Source organism: Cetorhinus maximus, chromosome 7, assembly GCF_964194155.1.
Source record: "Cetorhinus maximus chromosome 7, sCetMax3.hap1.1, whole genome shotgun sequence".
Taxonomy (NCBI): Eukaryota; Metazoa; Chordata; class Chondrichthyes; order Lamniformes; family Cetorhinidae; genus Cetorhinus; species Cetorhinus maximus.
The window spans coordinates 78,348,043-78,375,052 of NC_135885.1; the positions used below are offsets into that span (position 1 = coordinate 78,348,043).

General features: G+C 45.6%; 1 protein-coding gene across 6 annotated transcripts in view; it reads right to left on the reverse strand.

Moving 5' to 3' along the window:
* The window catches only part of nox4 (NADPH oxidase 4), a 215,301-nt gene that overhangs the window by 57,147 nt on the left and 131,144 nt on the right, over window positions 1–27,010 (reverse strand). For all 6 annotated transcript variants that reach the window (XM_078545752.1, XM_078545754.1, XM_078545750.1 and 3 more), the window contains 2 exons: window positions 20,984–21,044; window positions 8,445–8,526 (listed from right to left, as the gene is read on the reverse strand). In XM_078545752.1, coding sequence (XP_078401878.1) covers window positions 8,445–8,526; window positions 20,984–21,044 — 143 coding nt within the window. The remainder of the gene's footprint in view (window positions 1–8,444; window positions 8,527–20,983; window positions 21,045–27,010) is intronic.

Sequence of the window (27,010 nt, forward strand, 5' to 3'; positions counted from 1 at the left end):
AAACTTGAAATGGATGGACACCTCATTGAGTTTAAATAAGACGCTGGGACAGGAGTTTCTGTTTTATCAGAAAACGTAAAATGGCTCAAGCAGATTATATTGCAACCCTCATCTATCAAATTACCGGATCCTGGTGGGACACACTGAAAGTCAAAGGTCAACTCATTGTAAAGTTGAAGTATAAAGACAGGAATTTCCTTGAACCTCTTATGTCATTCAAAATCAAGAATGCTGTCTACAAAGCAGAAAGACATGCTTAAAAACTAATCTATAAAGTGCATGAAGTTGCTGATGAGCATTACAGTAGTACTTTCAGGAATGAATTTCCAAAATTATTTACAGGTCTAGGGAAACTAAAGACCGAGTGCCATATCACCCTATGAGCTGATGCTATACCACTTTGCCTTTTTATACCAAGAAAAGTCCCTCACCCAATCTTGGACAAAGTCAAGGGTGAAATTGAGAAGATGCTACAGCAAGGGGTTATCTCACCGGTCACGATGCCAATGAAATGATGTTCAGATATGGTCACAGTCCCAAAGCCAAACAGCTCTATAAGAATCTGCATGGATTTAACTCATCTAAACAAATCAGTGGAATGTGAGATACTCCCAATGACCTCAGTGGATGAGAGTTTTGCCAAACTAGCCAAGATTACTCTGTTCACCAAATTGGTTGCAAACAGCAGATTTTAGCAGCTGCCTCTGGACAAAAAATCCAGATCGCTGACCATATTTATGATGCCATTAGGTCGTTATTATTTCAATAGATTACCATTTGGAATTACGTCTGCTCTTGAAATTTTTGCAGAGAACAAACTCTGGAACCATGTAATATGCCATATGGATGACATACTTGTACATGGGTCCACAACAAAAGAGCATGATCGCAGAGTCTGAGCGGTCCTGAGTGTCTTACAGGATGCAGGCCTAACATTGAATGAAAAGCTTGAGTTCACCAAACCAATGATCAAGCTTCTAGGTCACATACTACAAGTCACTGGAATCACAGTTGATCCACAAAGACAAAGTAATCAGAGAATTTCCACAACCCAGGAACATAACAGCTTCAAATATTCTCAGGATGGTAAATCAAGTAGGCAAGATCCTACCAAATTTAGCAGAGGTCAATGCACCTTCAAGACAACTGTGAGACAGGGTCAACATTGGTGCTGGAATGTGGGCCAGCAAAATGCTTTTAAAAAGATTAAACAGATTTTTAATCTCCTCTGAAATTTGGCACATTAAACCCAGAATTACCAACCATAATAGCAGGAGATGCATGATCATCATCAGTATTATTTCAAGTGCAAAGAAATTGCAAATGTAGACCAGTTTACTATGCCTCAAAATCCTTATAAGATACTTATAAGAACAAAGATATGCCACAACCGAAAAAGAAGCATTGGCAACAATGTTGGGGGAATAGGCGGGGGGGGGCAAAGAATTCTCAGACCATTACGGGATTACAGTTCAAAATTGAACCAGACCATAAGATACTAGTCACTTTTCTGAACATGAAAGAAATTGCAAAGATGCTGCCCAGAATCCAGGCATTCAGATTAAGATTAATGAGGCATGACTCCATAACAGAGTATGTTCAAGGGAAGTATCAAATGACAGCAGACACACTGGCATGGATACCATCAGAAGGAACCAAACAAGAGGATTTACACTTCGTCAAGGAGGTAGAAGTATATACATCCCTAGATACTCAACGCTTACCAGCTACTGCAAAAAAGTTGCAGAAAATAAATCAAACACAGCAACAAGATGACAAATCTCTTGAGATAAAAGAATATTGTTTGGAAGGATGGCCAAATTGTATCCCCAGTAATCCAGTATTATGCCCATACTTTGAACAATGCAAGGGGAGGCAGTGGCATAGTGGTATTGTCACTGCACTAGTATTTCAGAGACCCAGTGTAATGCTCTGGGGACCTGGATTTGAATCCCACATGGCAGATGGTGAAATTTGAATTCAATAAAAATCTGTAATCTAATGATGACCATGAAACCATTGCCAATTGTTGTCAAAACCTATCTGATTCACTAGTGTCCTTTAAAGAACAAAGAAAAGTACAGCACAGGAACCGGTCCTCCAAGCCTGCACTGATCATATTGCCTGTCAAACTAAAACATTTTGCACTTCCAGGATCCATATCCCTCTATTCCCATCCTATTCATGTATTTATCAAGCTGCCTCTTAAACATCACTATCATACCTGCTTCCACCACCTCCTCTGGCAGCGAATTCCAGACACTCACTACACTTTGCATAAAAAACTTGCCCTGCACATCTCCTCTAAAGTTTTCTCCTCTCACCTTAAATCTATGTCCCCTAGTAATTGACTCTTCCACCCTGGGAAAAAGCTTCTGACTATCTACTCTGTCCATGCCACTCATAATTTTGTAAACTTCTATCAAGTCGCCCCTCAATCTCCGTCGTTCTAGTGAGAACAATCCGAGTTTCTCCAACCTCTCCTCATAGCTAATAACTTCCAGACCAGGCAGCATCCTGGTAAACCTCCTCTGCACCCTCTCCAACGCCTCCATATCCTTCTGGTAATGTGGTGACCAGAATTGCACGCAATATTCCAAGTGTGGCCTAACCAAGGTTCTACACAGCTGCAGCATGACTTCCTAGCTTTTATACTCAAAACCCCTGCCGATGAAGGCAAGCATACCATATGCCTTCCTGACTACCTTATCCACCTGCATTGCCACTTTTAGTAACCTGTGGACCTGTACACCCAGATCCCTCTGCCCGTCGATGCACTTAAGGGTTCTGCCATTTACTGTATAATTCCTACCTGCATTAGACCTTCCAAAATGCATTACCTCGCATTTGTCCGGATTAAACTCCATCTGCCGTTTCTCTGCCCAAGTCTCCAACCAATTTATATCCCGTTGTATCCTTTGACAATCCTCTTCACTATCTGCAACTTCTCCAACCTTAGTGTTGTCTGCAAACTTACTAATTAGCCCAGTTACATTTTCCTCCAAATCATTTACGTATACTACAAACAGCAAATGTCCCAGCACTGATCCCTGTGGAACACCACTAGTCACAGCTCTCCATTCAGAAAAGCACCCTTCCACTGCTACCCTCTGACTTCTATGACCAAGCCAATTCTGTATCCATCTTGCCAGCTCACCTCTGTTCCCGTGCGACTTTACCTTCTGTTCCAGTCTGCCATGAGGGACCTTGTCAAAGGCCTTACTGAAATCCATGCAGATAACATCCACTGCCCTTGCATCATCAATCATCTTTGTCACTTCCTCGAAAAACTCGATCAAGTTAGTGAGACACAACCTCCCCTTCATAAAACCATGCTGCCTCTCACTAATACGCCCATTTGCTTCCAAATGGTAGTAAATCCTGTCACAAAGAATCTTCTCCAATAATTTCACTACCGCTGACGTAAGGCTCACCGGCCTGTAATTTCCTGGATTATCCCTGCTACCCTTCTTAAACAATGGAACAACATTGGCCATTCTCTAGTCCTCTGGGACCTCACCCGTAGCCAGTGAGGATACAAAGATTTCTGTCAAGGCTCCAGCAATCTCCTCCCTTGCCTCCCTCAGTACTCTGGGGTAGATCCCATCTGGCCCTGGGGACTTATCCCCCTTAATATTCTTCAAGACGCCTAACACCTCCTCTTTTTTGATCTCAACATGATCCAGGCTATCTACACACTCTTCCCTAGACAAATCGACCGCTAAGTCCTTCTCTTTGGTGAATACTGATGAGAAGTATTCATTTAGTATCTCTCCCATTTCTTCTGGCTTCACACACAGATTCCCACCTCTGTCCCTGAGTGGGCCTACCCTTTCCCTGGCCACACTCTTGCTTTTTACATATGTATAAAAGTCCTTGGGATTTTCCTTAATCCTGGTTGCCAATGACTTTTCATGACTCCTTTTAGCCCTCCTGACTCCTTGCTTAAGTTTCTTCCTACTTTCTTTATATTCTCCACGGGCTTCATCTGTTCCCAGACTTCTAGCCCTTACGAATGCTTCCCTTTTCGTTTTGACTAATCTCACCATATACTTCATTATCCAAGGTTCCTGAAACTTGCCATGCTTATCCTTCATCCTAGCAGGAATATGCCGGTCCTGAATTCTTATCAACTGATGTTTGAAAGCCCCCCGCATGTCAGTTGTTGATTTGCCCTCATCTGCCTCCAGTCTAGATTCCTCAGTTCCTGCCTAATATTGTTATAATTAGCCTTCCCCCAGTTAAGCACCTTAACCCGAGAACTCCTGTTATCCTTATTCATCAGTACCCTGAAACTTACTGAATTATGGTCACTTTTCCCAAAATGCTCCCCTACTGAAACTTCGACCACCTGGCCGGGTTCATTCCCTAATACCAGGTCCAGTATTGCCCCTTCCCTAGTTGGACTATCTACATATTGTCTCAGGAAGCCCTCCTGGATGCACTTTACAAATTCTGCACCATCCAAACCCCTGGCACTAAGTGATTCCCAGTCAATATAGGGAAAGTTAAAATCACCCACCACAACAACCCTATTGCTTTTACATCTTTCCAAAATCTGCCTACATAACTGTTCCTCAATTTCCCGCTGGCAATTAGGGGGCCTATAGTAAACCCCCAACATTGTGACTGCACCCTTCCTATTCCGGAGCTCTACCCATATTGCCTCACTGCATGAGCCCTCCGAGGTGTCCTCCTGTCGTACAGCTGTGATATTCTCCTTAACCAGCAGTGCAACTCCCTCACCTCTTCTACATCCCTTTCTATCCTGCCTGAAACATCTAAACCCTGCCAATCCTGTCCATCCTTCAACCAAGTCTCTGTAATAGCAATAACATCATAGTCACAAGTACTAATCCAAGCTCTAAGCTCATCTGCCTTGCTTGTTATACTTCTCGCATTGAAACAAATGCATTTCAGACCCCCAGTCCCACTGCATTCAGTAATTTCTCCCTGCCTGCTCTTCCTCTTAGTCCTACTGGCCATATTCACTAGTTCCCAGTCATTTATTTCACCTGCTGACCTATTGCTCTGGTTCCCACCCCTCTGCCATACTAGTTTAAACCCTCCCGATTGACACTAGCAACCTCGCAGCCAGGATATTGGTGCCCCGGCAGTTTAGATGCAACCCGTCCTTCTTGTACAAGTCCCATCTGCCCCGGAAGAGATCCCACTGATCCAGATATCGGAAACCCTCCCTCCTACACCATCTGTTCAGTCACGTGTTTAGCTGCACTATCTTCCTATTTCTAGCCTCACTGGCACGTGGCACAGGGAGTAATCCTGAGATTACAACCCTAGAGGTCATGTTTTTTACCTTTCTTCCTAACTCCCTGAACTCCTGCTGCAGGACCTCTTCACTCTTCCTGCCTATCATGTTAGTACCAATGTGTACCACGACCTCTGGCTGTTCTCCCTCCCCCTTCAGAATGTCCCATACCCGATCAGAGACATCCTGGACCCTGGCACCAGGGAGGCAACATACCATCCTGGTGTCTCTTTCACGACCACAGAAGCGCCTATCTGAACCCCTGACTATAGAGTCCCCTATGACAATTGTTCTTCTGTGCTTTGACCCCCCCTGCTGAACAACAGAGCCAGCCGTGGTGCCACGGTTCTGGATACTGTTGTTTTCCCCTGATAGGCCATCTCACCCGACAGTATCCAAAACGGTATACCTGTTAGAGAGGGGGACAGCCACAGGGGATTTCTGCACTGATTGCCTGCCCCTTCTAGCAGTCACCCATCTATCTGTCTGTACCTTGGGTGTGACCGCATCTGCAAAACTCCTGTCTATGACGCTTTCCACCACCTGAATGCTCCTAAGTGCATCCAACTGCTGCTCCAACCAATCCATGCGGTCTGTGAACTTGGAACTTAGGGAAGGAAAACTGCCATCCTTACCTGGTCTGGCCTACATGTGATTCCAGACCCATAGCAATATGGTTGACTCCTAAAAAAATGTCCTCTGAATGAGGGCTATTAGGAATGGGCAATAAATGCTAGCCTAGCCAGCGATGCCCACATCCCATGAATGAATTTTTAAAAAAGCACCTCACAGTCATTGATGATTAACTAGTCTTCAATGAGAAAATAATCATAACAAGAGCACTTTGGCTTGATATTCTTCAAAATGTTGTGCAACAGCCAAGCAATCAGTCTGGTGGCCAGGCATTATTTACTCTATAGAAGAAATTATTTCTAATTGTCTCACATATAAACAACCAAGAGCAAAAATAATCACTATCATCTTCTACTTTTCCACTAAGATCGTGGGTGCACCTGGGAATGGGCTTGTTTGATTTTAAGAGAAAACATTGCTTATTGTCATTGGGTTACTACTCAAGGTGGATTGAAGTAAACAGACTGCAGAGCATCATGATGGAAACCATCATTCAATCACTGAAGAGAATTAATGCAACACATGGCATTCTGGACATTGCAGTGTCAGACAATGGGCTGAAATTTGCTAATGAGGTTTCCAAACTTTTGCAAAAGAATACAGACTTGCTTGTGTAACTAGTTCACCTTGTTATCCTTAAGTAAATGGAACAGCTGAGAGAGGTATACAAACCATCAAAGATTTGCTGAAGAATGAAGACCTTAATCTAGCTCTTCTGAGTTATCGAATCTCACTACTGCAAAACAATTTCTCATCATCCAACTATTGATGGGAAGGAGATTATGAACACAACTTTCATCTCTGACACAGAAAATTAAATCCAATATCACCATAAATGACCATGAGAGGGTAAAACAGCGTGAGGAAGAACAGAGAAACAAGCAGGCTTGTAACTTTAATCACAGGCACAGACTACATGAGTTACCAGTGCTGAAGCCCAGGGAGAGAGTATGGGTATGAAACCAACAGAGAGAAGGCACAATCATCAAAAGAGCCCCACAACCAAGATCATACAGAATTGAGATAGACCAGGGAAGTATAAGGAGAAACTGCAGCACCTTAATATGCTTGGAAAGAAAGCCAATATGAGCTTGGGCCAGGATTTATGGTCATCGGGCAAGCACAGTGGGCGGGCCCTGGAGCGGCCGGGAAACGGTCCGCTGCCTGCGATCGGCCCCCAACCGCGATCGGCCCCCAACTGCGAATTTCGGATCTTATTGAAATTTGCGACCGATGTGTTTTGAGAATCCTTATTGACCTTGTATTTATAAACTGTGACATAATTCTCTACTTTATTTTGTGTAAAAATGATAGAAAATTAATGTACAATTTATCATCTTTAATAGTCGAAGTCTCCACTTCCCTTAGATGAAGCATATTTTCCCAATCATGTCTCAATGCTTTGACATTTTCGATCCTCTAATTTTACAAAAGTCCTGGAAGAAAACCAAGTTCAGTACAGTTTCTTTTGTATTGTCTAATACTGATAAGTGATTGATATTCCCAAGCCACAATCACTGTCACAACTGGCCTGACAGAAAGCTTGTGAGCCAGGTTCTAAACTGGTATTCATTGAGAGTGACTCATGATGTTTCCCAGCAGATTTTGACATCCTGCGCCATTAAAATTTAACAGATTAAGCTCTCCTTTTGGATGGATTTTTGTGTATTACATCTCTCATCTCCAGAGACTTACTTTTAAAAATATCAATCAACACAGAAGAACTATCCTAAAATACAGCTGGTGGGTGTGTCAGGGCCGCTAATAATCTGATTACCATGATTTGCCTAATTTCTACATATGAGGTCAATCTCCCTTGGCAACTCCCTGGAAAGGTTGGCATTTCAATCTTCTCAGCCACCACTCCTTTCTGGATCTGAATTCCTCTCTGTGCCTTCAAACTTCTGCATCACATCCTATGGTCAGCATCTAACAATGGTCCCTGAGCCACAGACCCCATGTTCCACCCTTATTGCCTGGATTTCCCATTCTAAGCATTTCCCCTTTTCGCTGACTGGTTTTCCTGTTCTTCAGCTCCCATCTTATCATTGACATGGACTGCCTTTCCTCAACAACCCTTACCCCTTTAATCTTATTTCTCCTTCCTTGCCACCCTCAAGCCCTTGGCTATCCCGACCATTCCTGCTGATCTAACATCCCCCTCCCTGGCTTTTCCTCACCTGTGTTGTGCGGATATCTGATGCCGTGATGTCCACTTCCCCTGCTAACCTGAATTTTGTTTGTTTCTTCAGCATTTCCCTCACTGGCTGACTTCCTGTGCTTCAAGCTGCATGCCCTGGTTGACTGAATTCTCTCTCTCTAGCTTCCCTTCCTTCTTCCCCTATCCTATCCCTTTGCCTTGGTCCAAATATACCATTCGCTGTAACCTTGCTTGCGTGACTACTGCCTTTGGTCTAAACTCCCTAAGAACTACAGGAGATTAACTAATATATAAAGTGGCATAAGTATCACGTTAATAATAGTTAAAAATTAGATAATATATTCATTGTTGTAAATAACAGCAACATTCATTCAGACTTACTTTGGGTAATTTCTCTGCCGCAGTATGGGCAGGATCTCTGCATCCAAATTTGGTTCAGATAGCAGGCGCTCCCTAAATCTTTCTGAAAGAGATTAATAAAGGTTAAAAAAATATACAAAAATGATTTGTTATATCTGATATATTATTATTGTTCAGTGCTGAACTCATTTAATGCAATTCAATGCACAGCAATGATGCCTTCATCTATAGGTCTCTATAAAGACCAGCACGACATCCCATTTCTCCGAACTGGTTTAAGTAATAGGCTTCGTCAATTCTTAACAGTCCTTGGGTGAGTGTGCAAAACATTTTTGTGGACCTGAACTTCCCTGGAGTGGCAAACCGAGTTGCCACTCTGCTCCTATTCCTTATCTTAAAATTTTTCGATCCCGTCTTGCCCAACCTTCCGGCTCAGGCCGGGAGAGAACTGTGCAGTGCAACATGCTCCTGAAGCCTTCAGTAGATCACTGCTGAATCGGAGGCAAGGAGGCCACACACCCTTTTTTGCTACACCACTGCCATGAGTTTACATAGCCAACAGGTGAATTTAAAGGTCCAGCCACTTTCAACCCAGTGAGAAGGTAGGTTTGACAGGTAAGTTGTTAGAATTTGGGATGGGGGTGGGGATCGGCCAGTCGGGGCTGAGGGTGGGGAAGACCGGGCCAGGCCTGACCGGGGGGCGGTAGTCGGGGCTTTGGGGGTGGTGTGGGAAGATTTGTGGGAGTGAGGAGTCCTGTGGTGACTGGAGGGGTGGGGGAGGTGGCAGCGTAGGGTTGGAGTGAGTCTGTACAAGAGAAGTTAGAAGTGGTTTTAATTCTTCTAACTTCTTCTGGGTATCTATTGCTGTCTGACAGTTTGAATCATCCAAAGTTTGCAATTTAAATTGCAGTTTTTGGATTGTTCCCAGTGCAGGGCAATTTCCCACAGGAAGTTTGCACTCCTCAGGCAATTGCCGTGCAACCCTTTCTAATCCTTACCTGGGAACAGCCCACATATCTACCTTTTGAAAATATGCAGGGTTTTTTGCATAATATATATTGTGAAATAGGTAACATGATGGCTAAAGTGAAGATGGTAAGAGTTGAGGTTCAAGAGGTGTGATAGGATAGACATCTTTCAACATCATCTGGCCTTCAAGGAGCATCGTACTCCTTAAGCACTAAGCAATATTATTCTTTATAATAACTATAGAGATAGCTATACACATTTAGGGCTGGGAATGAAGGCGGGACAGTAGAAAAAATGGTTGCCAAGGAGCACGGCCTGGACTCCTGCCTCTGTTTCTGCCCTCTGCCATTTTCCCAAGAGCAGGGAAGGAAATGGACTTCAGAACAAGTCTGTTCCTATTAACAAGGTACTTAGCACCATTGTGGGCTCATTAAGAGCCTAGCCCAGTAAGTTGTTCTAATTTTTAGCGAAGTGGCTGGACCATAGCAGCTGTCAGAAATCAGATCAGCTCTGTGGAGGCAGGGACAGAGTCGGCTGTAAATTTATATGAGGTGATGCAATTCAATGTGGCACTGAAGAGGCTGACTATGACAGATGGGTGTTGCCAGCTTGGAATCCTCAGAATGTCTCATTGAGGCACTCAACACGGGCTCAATATGAGCATCAACCCCAACTCCCCCACCCCTCTCTCTCGTCAACCTGTGTGCCAGCTGGAGGCTAATCTTGCCAATCTCCTTCCTTTCCATTCACCCTCGCCACTGCCGACACTGTGGTCTCTACCAGCAATCAGCTCTCACCACCCCTCTACCCATCTCCCTCCAATATGTGAACAAGATCCTTGCCATCCATGAGCTTATTGTGGATGATTGCATCAACATATTGGCCTTAACGGAAACTTGGCTGAGAGGCAATAATGCCTTGCCACTAATGAAGCCTCCCTTCCTGGCTACACCTCTCACCACTTGTCCATCTCTGCGTGATCTTAAAAAAAAGAGGATTTTTATCTTCAAAGTCATCATATGGCAAATGGAGAGCTAGAACCTGGGATAAAGTAGGGAAAGGTTGGTTATTGAAATTTTATTGCTGCTGTATTTTTGTTCAAACATTCACTTTTATCCATCAAATGAAACTTTCAGCGCTGCCACACCTGTTCCCACCAGGCTGCAGATGGTCAGCTTTAGACAGCTCCTAAAGCCTCCCACACTCATGAAATCCTCAGGAAGTCAGAAGGTGAGTTCTTGACAAGCTCTCGAAAAACCTTAACATATACAATTAACATGTCAGGTAACTTTCCTATCCGCCCTCCGCTCTCCCCCCACCCTCAGGAACGTCCTCAGAGTCGGGATTGAAGATAGCAGACCAGCACCATTTTTTTTGCTGCCCACCTCTGTTCCATCCCGATCTGGGACAGGAATGTTTGACCCATTGTTTTCAGTCCCCACATCAAACGCTGTTCCCTAATTATCGGCTCCAGCCCACTGCCTAGCAACTGTCTGAGCAGGAGGCAGAGAGTGGGGATAAGGGGGTCCTTCTCAGGATGGCGGCCGGTGACTAGTGGAGTTCCACAGGGGTCAGTGTTGGGACCACAACTTTTCACTTTATACATTAATGATCTAGATGAAGGAACTGAGGGCATCCTGGCTAAGTTTGCAGATGATACAAAGATAGGTGGAGGGACAGGTAGTATTGAGGAGGCGGGGAGGCTGCAGAAGAATTTGGACAGGTTAGGAGAATGGGCAAAGAAGTGGCAGATGGAATATAACGTGGGGAAGTGTGACGTCATGCACTTTGGTAGGAAGAATAGAGGCATAGACTATTTTCTAAATGGGGAGAGAATTCAGAAATCTGGAATGCAAAGGGACTTGGGAGTCCTAGTCCAGGATTCTCTTAAGGTTAACTTGCAGGTTGAGTCGGTAGTTAGGAAGGCAAATACAATGTTGGCATTTATTTTGAGAGGACTAGAATATAAAAGCAGGGATGTGCTGCTGAGGCTTTATAAGGCTCTGGTCAGACCACATTAGAATATTGTGAGCAATTTTGGGCCCCGTATCTCAGGAAGGATGTTCTGGCCCTGGAGAGGGTCCAGAGGAGGTTCACGAGAATGATCCCAAGAATGAAAGACTTAACGTATGAGGAACGTTTGAGGACTCTGGGTCTATACTCGATGGAGTTTAGAAGGATGAGGGGGGATCCGATTGAAACTTACAGAATACTGAAAGGCCTGGATAGAGTGGACGTGGGGAAGATGTTCCCATTAGTAGGAGAGACTAGGACCCGAGGGCACAGCCTCAGAGTAAAGGGAAGACCTTTTAGAACAGAGATGAGGAGAAACTTCTTTAGCCAGAGAGTGGTGAATCTATGGAATTCATTGCCACAGAAGGCTGTGGAGGCCAGGTCATTGAGTGTATTTAAGACCGAGTTAGATAGGTTCTTGATTGGTAAGGGGATCAAGGGTTATGGGGAGAAGGCGGGAGAATGGGGTTGAAAAACGTATCAGCCATGATTGAATGGCGGAGCAGACTCGATGGGCCGAATGGCCTAATTTCTGCTCCTATGTCTTATGGTAAAATTGTCAGTTCGCAACCTTAATGTCATATTTAACACTGAGATGAGCTTTGGACCTCATGCGCCATCACTAAGACTGCTTTTCCCACCTTCGTGACATCACCCAACTTTGCCCCTGCTCAGCTCATCTCCTGCTGAAACTCTCATTCATGCCTGTGTTACCTCTAGACTTGATTATTCCAATGCACTGCTAGCTTGCCTCCCACATTCTAGCCTCTGTAAACCTGAGGTCAATCAGAACTTTGCTGCCAGTGTCTTAATTAGTACCAAGTTCCATTTCCCTATCACCCCTGTGCTCACTGACCTACGTTGGCACCCCATCAAACAAAGTCTTGATTTTAAAATTCTTATCCTTGCTTTCAAACATTTCCATGGTCTCTCCCCTCCTTTTCTCTCAAATCTCTTCGATCACAACCCTCTGAGATACCATCTAATTCTGGCCTCTTATGCATCACTGATTTTAATCTCCTCACCATTTAGTTGCCTAAGCCACAAGCTCTTCCTATACCTCTCTGCCTAGACACACCTTAAAACCTACCTTTTTGACCAATCTTTTGGTCATCTAACCTAATGTCTTCTTATGTGGCTCAGTGTCATATTTGGTTTTATAATGCTCCTGTGCAGTGCATTGTGACATTTCATTACATCAAAGGCACTATATAATTTGTTATAGTTGTTGTGTAGAAATAGCCAACAGTGAACTTGAAGCATGCTTGGGAATAATAGATTCAGAATTTAACATATTGCAATATATGGGAAGTCATTTTTTTAAGTTTAAACAAAAGTCAGGCAGGGAATAGGAAGCAGCAATTTTCCTTTCCATTGACAAGTTTAACGTCAACGCTGGCTGCCTAATATACCATTGTTGTAGCTCTAATATTAAAAGTGGCAATTACTAGAAATTGTTGTCAGGCTAGTAAATAGATCTGCAAGCATGTGTGTATGTGCTGAGATCTATATTAGTTCATATGTGATGCAAGAGTGAGGGTTAGAACATAAGGAATAGGAGCAGAAGTAGGCCATTTGGTCCCTCAAGCCTGCTCTGCCATTCAATAAGATCATCGCTGATCCAATTGTGGCCTTAACTTCACTTTTCTGCCTGCTCCCCCATAACACATAGATCAAAAATCTGTCTAACAGCCTTGAATATATTCAATGACACAGCCTCCACTGGGAAGAGAATTCCAAACACTAATGACTCTCAGAGAAGAAATTCCTCCTCATGTCCATCTTAAATGGGAGACCCCTTATTTTGAAAGTGTGCCCCCTAATTCTAGATGTTCCCACAAGGGGAAATATCTTCTCAGCATCTACCCTGAAGAGCCCCCTCAAAATCTTATATGTTTCAGTAGGATCACCTCTCATTCTTCTAGGATTCATTGAGTGTAAGCCAAATCTGCTCAACTGTTCCTCATAAGATAACCCCTTCATCCCAGGAATCAACCTAGTGAACCTTCGCTGTACTGCCTCCAATGCAAATATATCTCTCGTTAAATTACACCAAAACTGTACACAATATTCTAAGGTGTGGTCTTACCAATGCCCTGTATAGTTGTAACAAGACTCCCCATCTTTATACTCCATTCCCCTAGTAATAAGGGTCAACATTCCATTTGCCTTCCTAATTAGTTGCTGCATCTGCATGCTAACTTCTCGTGATTCATGTACAAGGACACCCAGATCCTGCAATATTCTGCAGTCTCTCTCCATTTAAATAATATTCTGCTTTTCTATTCTCCCCACCAAAGTGGGAAACCTCATTTTTTTCCACATTATACTCCATCTAACTAATTTTTGCCCACTCACTCAACCTATTTATAGCTCTTTACATAATCCTTGCATTCTCATCACAATTTACTTTCCTGCCTTTGTATTGTCAGCAAATTTGGCTATTGTAGTCAGTCCCTTCATCTAAGTCATTGATATATATCATAAATAGTTGAGACCCCAGCACTGATCCCTGAAGCCCTTCATTAGTTACAGTTTTCCCAACCTGAAAACAACCTATTTATTCCGACTCCATTTCCTGTTAGTCAGCCAAAACTCTAACCATGCTAATATATCACCCCCAACACCGTGAGCTCTTACCTTGTGTAGTAATACTTTATCGAACGCCTTTTGAAAATCCAAACGCACCACATCTATTGGTTTCCCTTAATCCATCCTGCTTGTTACAACCTCAATGAACTCTAATAAATTTGTCAGACATAATTTCCCTACTATAACACCATGTTGACTCTGCTAGATTGTATTTTAATTTTCCAAGTGTCCTGCTACTGCTTACTGAATAAAGATGCCCCTTAATTGCATTCCTGTCAAAAATGTAAATTTGTCCCTTGCTCCAGGATAAGTAGGGAATAAAAAGCACTTGAACCCCTTAAGATTTAAGTGCCTGGAATGAAACTCCAAGTTATGTATCAATTAATAGAGTACAGAATTGTGGAGGCTAAGGATAGCAAAGGAAAGAAATTTGAAAGTGAATTGATAAGATTTGAAGACAGTTGAATGTCAACCCAAAAACTTTGCCGAGAATTTGAAGGGGTGGTGCTTCACAGAATCTTGTCTTATGGAACTCCACCATCAAATCATCATTTGAAATTCTATTTTCCGCATACAGTTTAGATTGAGTCAACCAGTACATGTTAAAGTGGGCTTCCTGGAGTTATGCATAATGCTAAGTGAAATCTGCTGCTCCTTGGCAATGTACTCACAGCAACCATCCATCCTTGTTATAATCATGCATAGCTCAGTCATGGGGTTTTCCAGTTCTGTGGTCACACGCTCATAATTGGGAAAAATAGGGTGGGAAAAGCCAATTCCAAATGGCATCCTCCTACTCACAAAGTGTGCTCAGCATGGCCTCATTATAACGAACACTCTTTTCCGCTTGACGAACAATTACAAAACCAACATGGAGGGATCCTAGATAAAAACATTGGTACCTGCTGGATTTTGTCATTGTTCAGGTCAAAGGTCTAACTGATATTTGTATCCATCTTGATCCATCCAAGTGTCTGATGCCTGTTGGACAGGTCATGAACTTGTTCAATTGGTGATGAACATCCACCAAGCACCGAGACATCGCAAGGCCCAAAAGTCCAAGAAGATCGATGTCTCAACTGTAAAGCAGCCCGACGAAGAGAGGAATTCCAAGCCAAGCTCATGGCCAATCTGGAAAATCGCCACACATCAAACCTAATTCTAGAACAGTAGGAACAAATAAAGTCAGCTGTACCAGACTCCTCCGCCCAGATCATTGGGTTTGAGCATTGTCCTCACCAGAACTGGTTCAATGAAAAGGATGCTGAATTGTGGAACAAAAGATAGCAGCATTCGTTGCTTGACAGAACCACTCAAGGTCACAAGTCAAGAAGGCAGCATTCCAACAGCTCAAGGCTGATGTCCAGAGACAAATCTGGAAGATATAGGACATGTGGTGGGAAGAGAAAGCCCAAGAGATCGAACAATATGCTGACCATGTTGGCATGTGAAGCTTTTTTGAAGCCACCAGAGCCAGCTATTCACCAAGGTCAAATGAACAAAATCCCCTCTGCTCACAGGATGGTTCTCTTCTTAAGGATGACGATGCCATCTGTCAATACTGGAAAGAACATTTTCAACAACTCCTCAAGCATGAACCCACAGTGGCAGCTGATACCATCCAGGCTATCCCTCAGTAATCTGTGGTAGAATCCACAGGTGAACACCGTCAATGGGAGAGCTGCAACAAGCAATCAAATAGATAAAACAACAAAGCCTGCAGCACCAATGTCATTCCAGCTGAGGTCTTTAAAGCTGGTGGGCTTTTGGCTCACATCAAGGCTCCATGCATTCATCCTATGGATTCGGAGGAAAAAGAACTCCACTCCAGCTCCACCACACACTCCTACACCGCCTACTTCCTATGGCTGAACAAATCTTACCAATGACACAGTGTGGCTTTAGACATTCCCGAGAAGTCTCTGACGTGGTCTTTGTTGCCAGACAAATCCAAGGAAAATGCTGAGAACAACGCAGGAACTCTTCATTGCATTAATCAACCTGACCAAAGCAACTGACTCAGTAAATTGTGAAGCTCTGTGGATTGTGTTTCAAAGATTTAGATTCCAAGAAACTTCATCACAACCCTGCAATTGCCTCATATGAATATAACTGCAACTGTCTTGAATAGGAGTTCTGAACAAAGGTCTTCAAAATCCAGGCTGAGTTAAGTAAGGCTGTGTGATAGCCTCCATGCTACTTACAATCTACCTCTGATATCAGTATTAAATACCACCTAGACGTCAGTCACTTCCATGCCAAAACTAAACTGACCACCATATACATATATGATCTACAGTTTGCAGGTGACTGCAGTATCCCTTAGGAGGAAGTGACTATAATATGATAGAATTTACCCTGCAATTTGAGAGGAAAAAGCTGGAATCAGATGTAACGGTATTACAGTTGAATAAAGGCAACTACAGAGGCATGAGGAGGAGCTGGCCAGAATTGACTGGGAGATGAGCCTAGCAGGAAAGACAGTGGAACAGAAATGGCAGGAGTTTCTGGGAGTAATTTGGGAGACACAGCAAAAATTCATCCCTAGGAAGAAGAAGCATACTAAAGGGAGGTCGAGGCAACCATGGCTGACAAGGGAAGTCAGGGACAGCATAAAAGCTAAAGAGAAAGGATACAATGCGGTGAAGAGCAGTGGGAAGCCAGGGGATTGGGAAGCCTACAAAGACCAACAGAGGGCAACTAAAAAAAAAATAAGGAGGGAGAAGATTAAATATGAGGGTAAATTAGCCAGTAATATAAAAGAAGATTGCAAGAGTTTTTTTAGATATATAAAGGGTAAGAGAAAGGCAAAAGTGGACACTGGGCCGCTGGAAAATGACACTGGAGAAGTAGTAGTGGGGAACAAAGAAATGGCGGAGGAACTGAATAGGTACTTTGCGTCAGTCTTCACGGTGGAAGACACAAGTAACATCCCCAAAGTTCAAGAGAGTCAGGGGGCAGAGGTGAGTATGGTGGCCATTACCAAGGAGAAGGTGCTAGGAAAACTGAAAGGTCTGAAGGTGGATAAATCACCTGGGCCAGATGGATTACACCCCAGAGTTCTGAAGGAGATAGCTGAAGAGATAGTGGAGGCGTTAGTGGCGATCTTTCAGGAATGACTCGAGTCAGGGAAGGTCCCAGAGGGCTGGAAAATCGCTAATGTAACCCCCCTGTTTAAGAAGGGAGTGAGGCAAAAGACAGGAAATTACAGGCCGATTAGCATGACCTCGGTCGTTGGTAAGATTTTAGAGTCCATTATTAAGGATGAGATTTCAGAATACTTGTAAGTGCATGGTAAAACAGGGCAAAGTCAGCATGACTTCATCAAGGGGAGGTCATGCCTGACAAATCTGTTAGAATTCTTTGAGGAGGTAACGAGTAGGTTAGACAAAGGAGAGCCAATGGATGTTATCTACTTGGACTTCCAGAAGGCCTTTGACAAGGTGCCGCACAGGAGGCTGCTCAGTAAGATAAGAGCCCATGGTGTTAGAGGCAAGATGATACAAAGATAGGTGGAGGGACAGGTAGTATTGAGGAGGCGGGGAGGCTGCAGAAGAATTTAGACAGGTTAGGAGAATGGGCAAAGAAGTGGCAGATGGAATACAACGTGGGGAAGTGTGAAGTCATGCACTTTGGTAGGAAGAATAGAGGCATAGACTATTTTCTAAATGGGGAGAGAATTCAGAAATCTGGAGTGCAAAGGGACTTGGGAGTCCTAGTCCAGGATTCTCTTAAGGTTAACTTGCAGGTTGAATTGTTAGTTAGGAAGGAAAATGCAATGTTGGCATTTATTTTGAGAGGACTAGAATATAAAAGCAGGGATGTGCTACTGAGGCTTTATAAGGCTCTGGTCAGACCACATTAGAATATTGTGAGCAATTTTGGGCCCCGTATCTCAGGAAGGATGTTCTGGCCCTGGAGAGGGTCCAGAGGAGGTTCACGAGAATGATCCCAAGAATGAAAGACTTAACGTATGAGGAACGTTTGAGGACTCTGGGTCTATACTCGATGGAGTTTAGAAGGATGAGGGGGGATCCGATTGAAACTTACAGAATACTGAAAGGCCTGGATAGAGTGGACGTGGGGAAGATGTTTCCATTAGTAGGAGAGACTAGGACCCGAGGGCACAGCCTCAGAGTAAAGGGAAGACCTTTTAGAACAGAGATGAGGAGAAACTTCTTTAGCCAGAGAGTGGTGAATCTATGGAATTCATTGCCACAAAAGGCTGTGGAGGCCAGATCATTGAGTGTATTTAAGACCAAGATGGATAGGTTCTTGATTGGTAGGGGGATCAAAGGTTACGGGGAGAAGGCGGGAGAATGGGGTTGAGAAACTTATCAGCCATGATTGAATGGCAGAGCAGACTCAATGGGCTGAATGGCCTAATTTCTGCCCCTATGTCTTATGGTCTATGGTATCATTGCCCACTCTGCACCAGATTTGCATGTCACTCTTGATCTCTTAATTCTGCATACAAGAAACTTGATCTGTCCTTGAATGTTGCCAAAACAAAATACACCTGGTCAGTCAAATATTTCACCTCCAATATATATTGGAGGAGAGACTCTGGGATACATTAAGCACTTCCCATACCTTGGCAGCCACCTCTCTCAAAAGGCCACCATTGACGAGGAGGTCCAACACCGGATCAACTGCACCAGCTCAGCCTTCTACAAACTATAGCTGCGAATGTTTGACAACAAAGACCTCTGCAAGTCAAGAAAATAATAAGTCTACAGAGCAGTTGTCGTCATCACATCCTGTACAACAGTGAGACCTGGACTTTGTATAGTGACACATAAGAGCGCTAGAGAAATTCCATCAGCAATGCCTCACTTCATTCTCCGATTCAATGGGAGTACCATCAAACAGATACTAGTGTCCTTCTTGAAGCCAGCTCCACAGCATACAATCAAAACTTTGACAAAGTCAACTTTGATGGACTTGACACTGTGTCTAAATGGCTAAAAGGCATCTCCCACCAAGTCCTATTTTCCCAACTCTCAAATGGCCATTGTTCCGGGGAGGACAAGGAAAACACTTCATTGAAACTTTGAAGCTTTTCGTTAGGAGCATCAGCATTGACATTAATGACTGGGAGGAGCTTCCTACCAATTGTTCAAAATGACAGCAACTTGTCCATCAAGGTGCATCACACTTTTATGAAGCAGAGTGTTAGCAGAGAAGGAAAGAAAAGGAAGCAAATCCTGCACTCCAAATTCCGCTACCTAGTGCGACATCTTGCCTCATGTTCCTAAAGATTTGCCAGGCAAGCTCGGTCTGTTCAACCATATGGAGACCCATGGCAGAAGCTCGTACCCTGAGTAGATGGCATCCTCGAATCAAGGGACAGCCGATGAAGACGAAGGGATACTGTAGCCTGATGGTTCTGTTACTAGACTAGTATTCCAGAGGCCTGGGCAAATGATCCAGAGGTAAGAGTTTAAAGGGAGGGGAATTTAAAATCAGTTAATTAAACAAATCTGGAATTTAAGAAAAGCTGGTATCAGCAATGATGGCCATGAAATAACCAGCTTGTCATGAAATAACCAGCTTGTCTTAAAAACCCATCTGGTTCACCAATGTTCTTTAGTGAAGGAATGTTGCCTTCTTTACTCGGTCTTTACCTGGCCTAAATGTGACTCCAGACCCTTGGCCTCTTGCCTGTCTTCTGAAAAGGCCTCCTTACTGAATCATACTTTACAGCCAAAGTCCTCGACTCCTCCACCACCATCTCTGTGTATATCCTGTCCCAGCAAAAGGACAGACCCATCAGAGGTGTCATATTCAGTCAGGAGGGCATGGGAGTCCTCAAAATGATTGTACAACGATCATTTTGCAGACCTTCAGATAATAAAGCAGTTCAGATCTTTACACATCAAGAGCTGGACAACATTTAGGCTTGGACTGGTAAATGGCAACTAACATTCAAGCTGCACAAATGCCCAGGCAATAACTACCTCCAACAACAGAATCTAAACTTGATGATGGTACTAACATCACTGAATCTCCCACCATCAACATCTCACAGGTCAACATTGACCAGAAGCTTAACTGGACCATCCATATAAATACAATGGCTAAAGCAGGTCAGAGGCTGGGAATTCTGCAGCAAGTAACTCATCTCCATACTCCCTAAAGCCTGTCCACATTTACAAAGCACAATTTAAGCGTGTGATGGAATACTCTCCACTTGCCTGGATGACTGCAGTTCTAACAATACTCAAGAAGTTTCACACCTTCCAGGACAAAGCAACTGTTTAATTGGCACTTCGTCCACAACCTTAAACATTCACTTCTTCGACCACTGGCAGACACTAGCAGAAGTGTGTACCATTACAAGATGCACTGCAGCAACTCGTCAGGGCTTCTTCAACAGCACCTCCCAAACCTGAGACCTCTAATGTCTAGAAGCAGACGAATGCAAACACCAACACCTCCTAGCACATACCATCCTCGCTTGGAAATAAATCACCATTCCTTCATCGTCACTGGGTCAAAATCCTGGAACTCGCTACCTTAGCACAGTGGGTGTACTTACACCACTTGGACTACAGCAGCTCAAAAGGGCAGTTCACGACCACATTCTCAAGGGCAATTAGGAATTGGCAATAAATCTGACCTTGGTAGAGATGCCCACATCCCATGAATGTATTAAAAAATATATATTTTACTAGAAATTGTTCTCTTTAAGTACTCCTATGTGAATTTTACAGCAAGCAAGTTTCACCTCAGCCTGGCTTATCTTCTCCCCAAATACCATGAAGGGATACATTTTTTAAAAATTTCCTCCAGTTTAATAAACTGAAGAGAAAACCTGTGTCTGAATTTGGTATCATCTTAACTGCTAAGGATACAACAGTAGATTTGAAGATATAGTGGTTGTGTGGGTAAATTTCAGGTGGGGAGTGGTCTGGGTGGTGATAAGATTAAGGAAACATATACCACTTCCATATTTACATTCAGTTGTAAAACTTTAGACTTACCTGTCCAATCTCCCAGAACACGGAGGTGGATGCCAAATGTTCCTCGATTTTCTGTGGGGCTCTAGGAAATAAACCATTGTTGAAATTATTGTATAATGAAACATCTACTTTATGTTTCACATTATTAGCTGTAAAGCAATGCAAGTTAATCGCTGAATGAAACTTCGAAAACTACCATTGGGAAATTTCAAGTGCCAGCAGGATTTCTAGAATGTACTTTAAATGTTCCTGGGCTGGGAAAAAAACAGCCCAGCACTGGTTCCCACTCTTGGGGCTGAATTTTCCCTTTGGCATGGGGGAGTGGGACCCGCACGTCCATGCCTAAAATGACGCGTGGTGATGTCGGGCCAGCGTCCCGACATCACCGCGCACCATCGCAATATTTCGCTGGGTGGGCACGTGATTATGTCCGACGCGCACCCGCCATTAATTAACGGGCCAGTTAAGGCCCTTGAGGCGCCAATCGATGCCAATTTTTCAGCCCCCGCGCGATCTTTGGCTAGGCGCACAGGCGCAACGGGCAGGCAGGTAGGACACATTTGTATTAACCTCATCCATTGGCAGGATAAGAGGGTTCACTGGGGTCACGAATGTGCACAGTCAAGCATTTATTTCTGAAAGTTTTTGAAATTTGCCCGTGTGATCTACAATACTTCAAAACGCATACCAGCTGCTTTTTCTGGACTCTTAACCTTCAGGTCAGCACTCTATAGTGAGTAATCTTTTCTGGGCCTGCAGGTTTCAGGAAGCCTTCCCTTAGCTTGGGAATGGTGGCTGAACTCTCCACTGGAGGCATTTCCTCTGAGGAAGAAGGGAGGGCTAGAAGGGGAAGGGGGCCAGGAATGCACATTCAGCCACCAGGGGAGCCACCTTTAGGAGGACAGGTGCAGGCACAAGGGGTGCAGGGCCAAGAGGTAGTCCAAGGCGGAAGGGGCCGCAGAAGACGCCATTATCCTGCTGCCAGGGTATACAGGCGGCGAAGCAGCTACCTCAAAATGTCTGAGGTGCAGTGCTAAAGGAGGCTCCGACTCTCAAGGGAGGCAGTCAACTATATCTGTCAGATGATTGGGCCTGAGATCTCCCCTAACTGTGTGGGTGGACACCCCATGCCTGTGGCTCTAAAGGTCACAGTTGCCCTCAACCTCTATGCCTCTGGCTCCTTCCAGGGGTTGGTGGGTGATCTTTGCGGTGTCTCCCAATCAGCTGTGCACACTTGTGTCAAGCAGGTTACAGATGCTCTGTTCAGGCGTGCATTGACCTTTATCCACTGGGACCAGGCTTCGCAGAGACTTCGCTGCCATTGCTGCCTTCCCCCATGTCCAGGGTGCAATAGACTGCACACATGTGACCATCAAGGCACCAGCAGGTGAGCCCAGTGCCTTCGTCAACAGGAAGGGCTTCCACTCCATGAACGTGCAGATAGTGTGTGACCACAGGATGCTGATTCTGCAAGTCTGTGCAAGGTACCCCAGCAGCTCCCACGATGCCTACATCCTCAGACACTCCCAGGTGCCGGGGCTCTTCAATGCTCCAGACTGGCTGGATGGATGGCTGCTGGGTGACAAGGGCTATCCCCTCAGAAGGTGGCTAATGACGCCTCTCCGCCATCCAAGATCAGAGGCTGAGCAGCGGTACAATAGGAGCCACGCCTCCACAAGGGCTGTAGTGGAGTGAACCATCGGTCTTCTCAAGATGCGCTTCCGATGCCTGGACCGCTCAGGGAGCGCACTCCAGTACCCTCCAGATCGTATGTCGCTGATAGTGGTTGCATGCTGCGCTCTCCACAATCTTGCAATGGAAAGGGGGGGACACAGTGGACGATGAAGACATCGACGCAGATGCTCTGGCTACACACGAAGAGTCCAGCAGTGAGTCCGAGGATGAGCATGCACAGGGAAATGCTGAGAGGGTAGATGCTGACCCGGGCATACTCCAGGGAGGCAGAGACACCCAGGAGGCTTTAATACAACGAACCTTCAGCTAGCACACCACAGATGGACCACCAGGACAAGTCTGGGCTGTAGGCTCGATACTCAACACCTAAGTGCAAAATCTGCCAGGTTAGGAACAGTCACTAAGGGCCTTGTTAATAAAGCTGAATGTCCAACCAGGCACTCATTACAGTTTGGAAACCATACACATGCAGAAGAAAAGAGGCATCCTCAACCATGGTGACATATCTGAATTTATTCTGTCAAGCAAACCAACTTATTCCAAAAAAAAGGGAATATTGTTACCAAACAAAACAAATCATAAGGGCCTCACCTAGGGCCAACACAAGAGCACCAGTGGAAAACTCGTGGTGTGCCTAAGGTGCCTTATGTTTACGTTTCCGGTGCTACGTCTTGGTGCTGCCCCATCGCTCGGAGTGGCACCTGAGACAGCCTGCAGACTCTGCTGTCCTATTGGCCTTGATGACCTTGGCGGTCGTCCTCTGGCCCGTGGACCCAATGCTGGCCCTGCCTGGGAGGGAGTTGCCAGTTCCTCACCTGGCATCTCCCCAGTCATCGCAGCCTCACCGGATGATACGGGGTCACTGGGAGAAGGGCGAAGGAGCTGCCACCCTCATCCAGAGGGCCCTGAGAGGTGCCCACAGAGACGCCAGGCAGCTGCTGCGCCGATGTGAGGTTGCTTCGGACCTCCCTGCTCATCGTGGGTGGACGGGCACCGAGCTGGGAAAGTTGATGCCCAGGCTATCTCCCACACTGGCAGTGACCAGCTGAGGCCAATGCCGATGTGAGGGCTTGCTGGTCCGAGAGCATTCCCAGGAAGCCCTGATGGGTCTCCTGGAGGAGGCTCTCCACGAAAGTCACCGCTCTCTCCATGGAGGACACATGGCGCTCAGACATGTGGCTCATTGCTTCGGCGACCGTCTGCGTAGACTCCTCCACCACAGAGACAAAGCCAAGCATAGCCTCATATATCTCCCTCAGATGCTCCCGCACACCCGGCTGCATTTCCTCCAGTTGCTGCATCGTGGACGACTCCAGAGGCACATCATCAGGCACCGACTGAGCATTAGCCTGGTCCCCTGCAGTCCTCTGACTGCAGGTGCCATGGACACTCTCTGTCTCTGCCAGCTCATCCAGCGACTGAGAAGTGACCTCACCGCTGTGCCCCGGGACACTACCTGATGTTTGAATTCCCACTGAGGTGCTAGTATCTGCACTGGTGCCTGCCTGGCAGAGATGGTGTAATGCTGGTGAGACTTCAGGGCCCTCAGGTGTGAGAGGGGGCCTCTGCTGCTCCTCCTCCCGGCCCTGCGTCGATGATGCTGAAAGGAAGAACAAGGACATTGGATCAATTAACATGGAGACAATGTCAAAGTCCATCCCTGTCCCCCAGATCATTATGCGCTCATCCTTCCGTAATCAATGGTCAAGCCATGTTGCAAAATTAAATCAATTAACATTCAGCACTGCTATGGCTGTTGGGAGAACAATGCTGACTTCACTGTTGGGCAAACATACCTTGCCGTGGCACCCCAGCCTCACCTACACCAGTGGGCCTGGGCACATGGCACCCTCCAGATCCAGGGCCTCCTGCTCTAAGCGACTAAGAATGGCGATCTGCGCCTGTCCACCGCCAGTCCTCACATGCTCAGCTGCGTTATGAGCATTCTTCTCCTGAAAATGAGAGAAGAGCATTGATTAGTGCAAATTGTACATGGACTCTCTTCGCGCACGGCCCACCCCAACCAGAGTGGGACATATCAGGGCTCCAGAGCCTCCTCATCTCGCTGCTGCCGAACACTCACAGAAAGATGCTGGGCCTGCTCCACACCCCCCACCCCCCTCTTGGGCACATGCTGCCTACATCACATTAGGCACCGCATAGTATGTCCTTTCATAGCAAGGAGGCACAAGCATGTTGAGCGCAGGGGACAGCAGATGGTTCGTTGCCTCGCCACCTTGAAGCTCCCCTCCCAGCATGTCATCACCCTGACTTGGACATGTCCTGGAGTTCAAACACAGCGACTAGGTGCAGCTCCTCCAGGTTGCCCCCAAACCAGTCATGTGGGACTCAGTGTAACACATGCTGCGGGGGCAAAACACATCTCTTCATGACCCACTCAGGCTGACCTCAGCATGGCTAGAACCCGTGGCCACATATGACATTTGGAAATCCAGTTTTATCAAAATACAAAGGGAGTGGAAAAGTAGATTTGCCGGGAGCAAATGTTTAGACTTCAGTCAGCCCTGAAACTCCAAAACCTCGCGAGTTGGGCATTAAGCTGGGCGGGCCTTAATTAGCCCACCCGCGGAAAATGGCAGCGTGGAGCCGATTGCAGGTGGCGATCGGGTCCACGCCTGCTCCCGCTCTGCCCCCCCTCAGCCAAACAGAAAATTCAACCCTTGGTCACTATGCAGAAAACTGTATCTGTGGGCACCGACAATGGACAGGGTCAGCCACTGCCACCATACCCCACTTTTGCCTCACATATGAATAACCATTTGGGTCAGTCTGCTTGCCCACCCAGCAAAGGACAAATGCTGTTAATGATTTAATGCAGTCCTTACACTCAAACTTGGTGGGGGGCAGCAGGGGGATAAGCTGACCTGCTGGGTTACATGACCAATGCTGACATGATACTTACCCTGCCAGAGCGCAACAAGTCATTGAAGCGCTTGCGACACTGGATCCAGGTGCACTGCACCACGTCGCAGGAGCTCACCACCTCCTCTCAGGCACGTTTTGTCATGTGGGGGGGGGCTCCTCTTCCCATCCTGGGGAACCAGCACCTCCCGCCGTGCTGCCACCTCCTCGAGAAGGGTAGCAAGGCAGTCATCCGAGAAACGAGGGGCACACTTGCCCCCCGCCCTACCCTCCAGCCTGGCCTGTCCTGCTGCCCTACCCTCCGGACTGGCCTGATCACCAGAAGCCCTCTGGTGAGCCCTTCCACTTGACATTGTGAGCAGCCTTGCAAAGGCTGCCAGCGCTTCAGATAAACAGGCCACAGGGTCGCCACTGGATCCGGCGGGAAATGTACTCCTGCCACCGCCCACCCACTCCTGCTAACCTCGCGAGTTGGGCATTAAACTGGGCGGGCCTTAATTGGCCCACCCGCGGAAAATGGCAGCGTGGAGCCGATTGCAGGTGGCGATCGGGTCCACGCCTGCTCCCGCTCTGCCCCCCCTCAGCCAAACAGAAAATTCAGCCCTTGGTCACTATGCAGAAAACTGTATCTGTGGGCACCGACAATGGACAGGGTCAGCCACTGCCACCATACCCCACTTTTGCCTCACATATGAATAACCATTTGGGTCAGTCTGCCAGTTCCCAAGGAACTATAACCTTCAGGATAGGAGGAGAGAAAAGTGCAGTGGGAAGGGGAAACCCCTATTTTGAGTAGAAGAAACTACACACCAAAGCAAGACCTTGGAAAGCCAATGTGCTGCACCATCAATAGGCATTCATATTTGTGATTTTTCAAATGGTGGTGAATCTCCAAGCTCTGTGTTACCAGGGGACATTGGGCAAATTTGCATGACCTGCATGATATATATTTCTAGGATTAGACATCTAGAACCCGTGGCCACATATGACATTTGGAAATCCAGTTTTATCAAAATACAAAGGGAGTGGAAAAGTAGATTTGCCGGAAGCAAATGTTTAGACTTCAGTCAGCCCTGAAACTCCAAAACTCACTGTGGCTACAAATTCATCATTAATGGCATTTACAGCAAATAAAATTAACATATCTCAGTTAAATTGACTCCATTTAGTTACCAATCTTTGAGGTTAATTCTACGTTTTCTGTAAGTAATCAGATAATGCAAACCAATGACACAAGAACGCAAAACCTAGTAGGAATAAATGAATAGATTCCAGGGAATCATTTATACAAGTTGACATACCTATCAAAGAAAGCACAACTCATTTGTCAGCAGTTAACACACATAATGGATGCAATACAGCTCTCACTTCCATCACCGTGGGCAATGTTAACTTAGTCAATGGACACAGTAACAAGTCAAATATTCCAGTAGTTTTATTTAAATGAACTGCAGGTGCAGCAGGTCATTT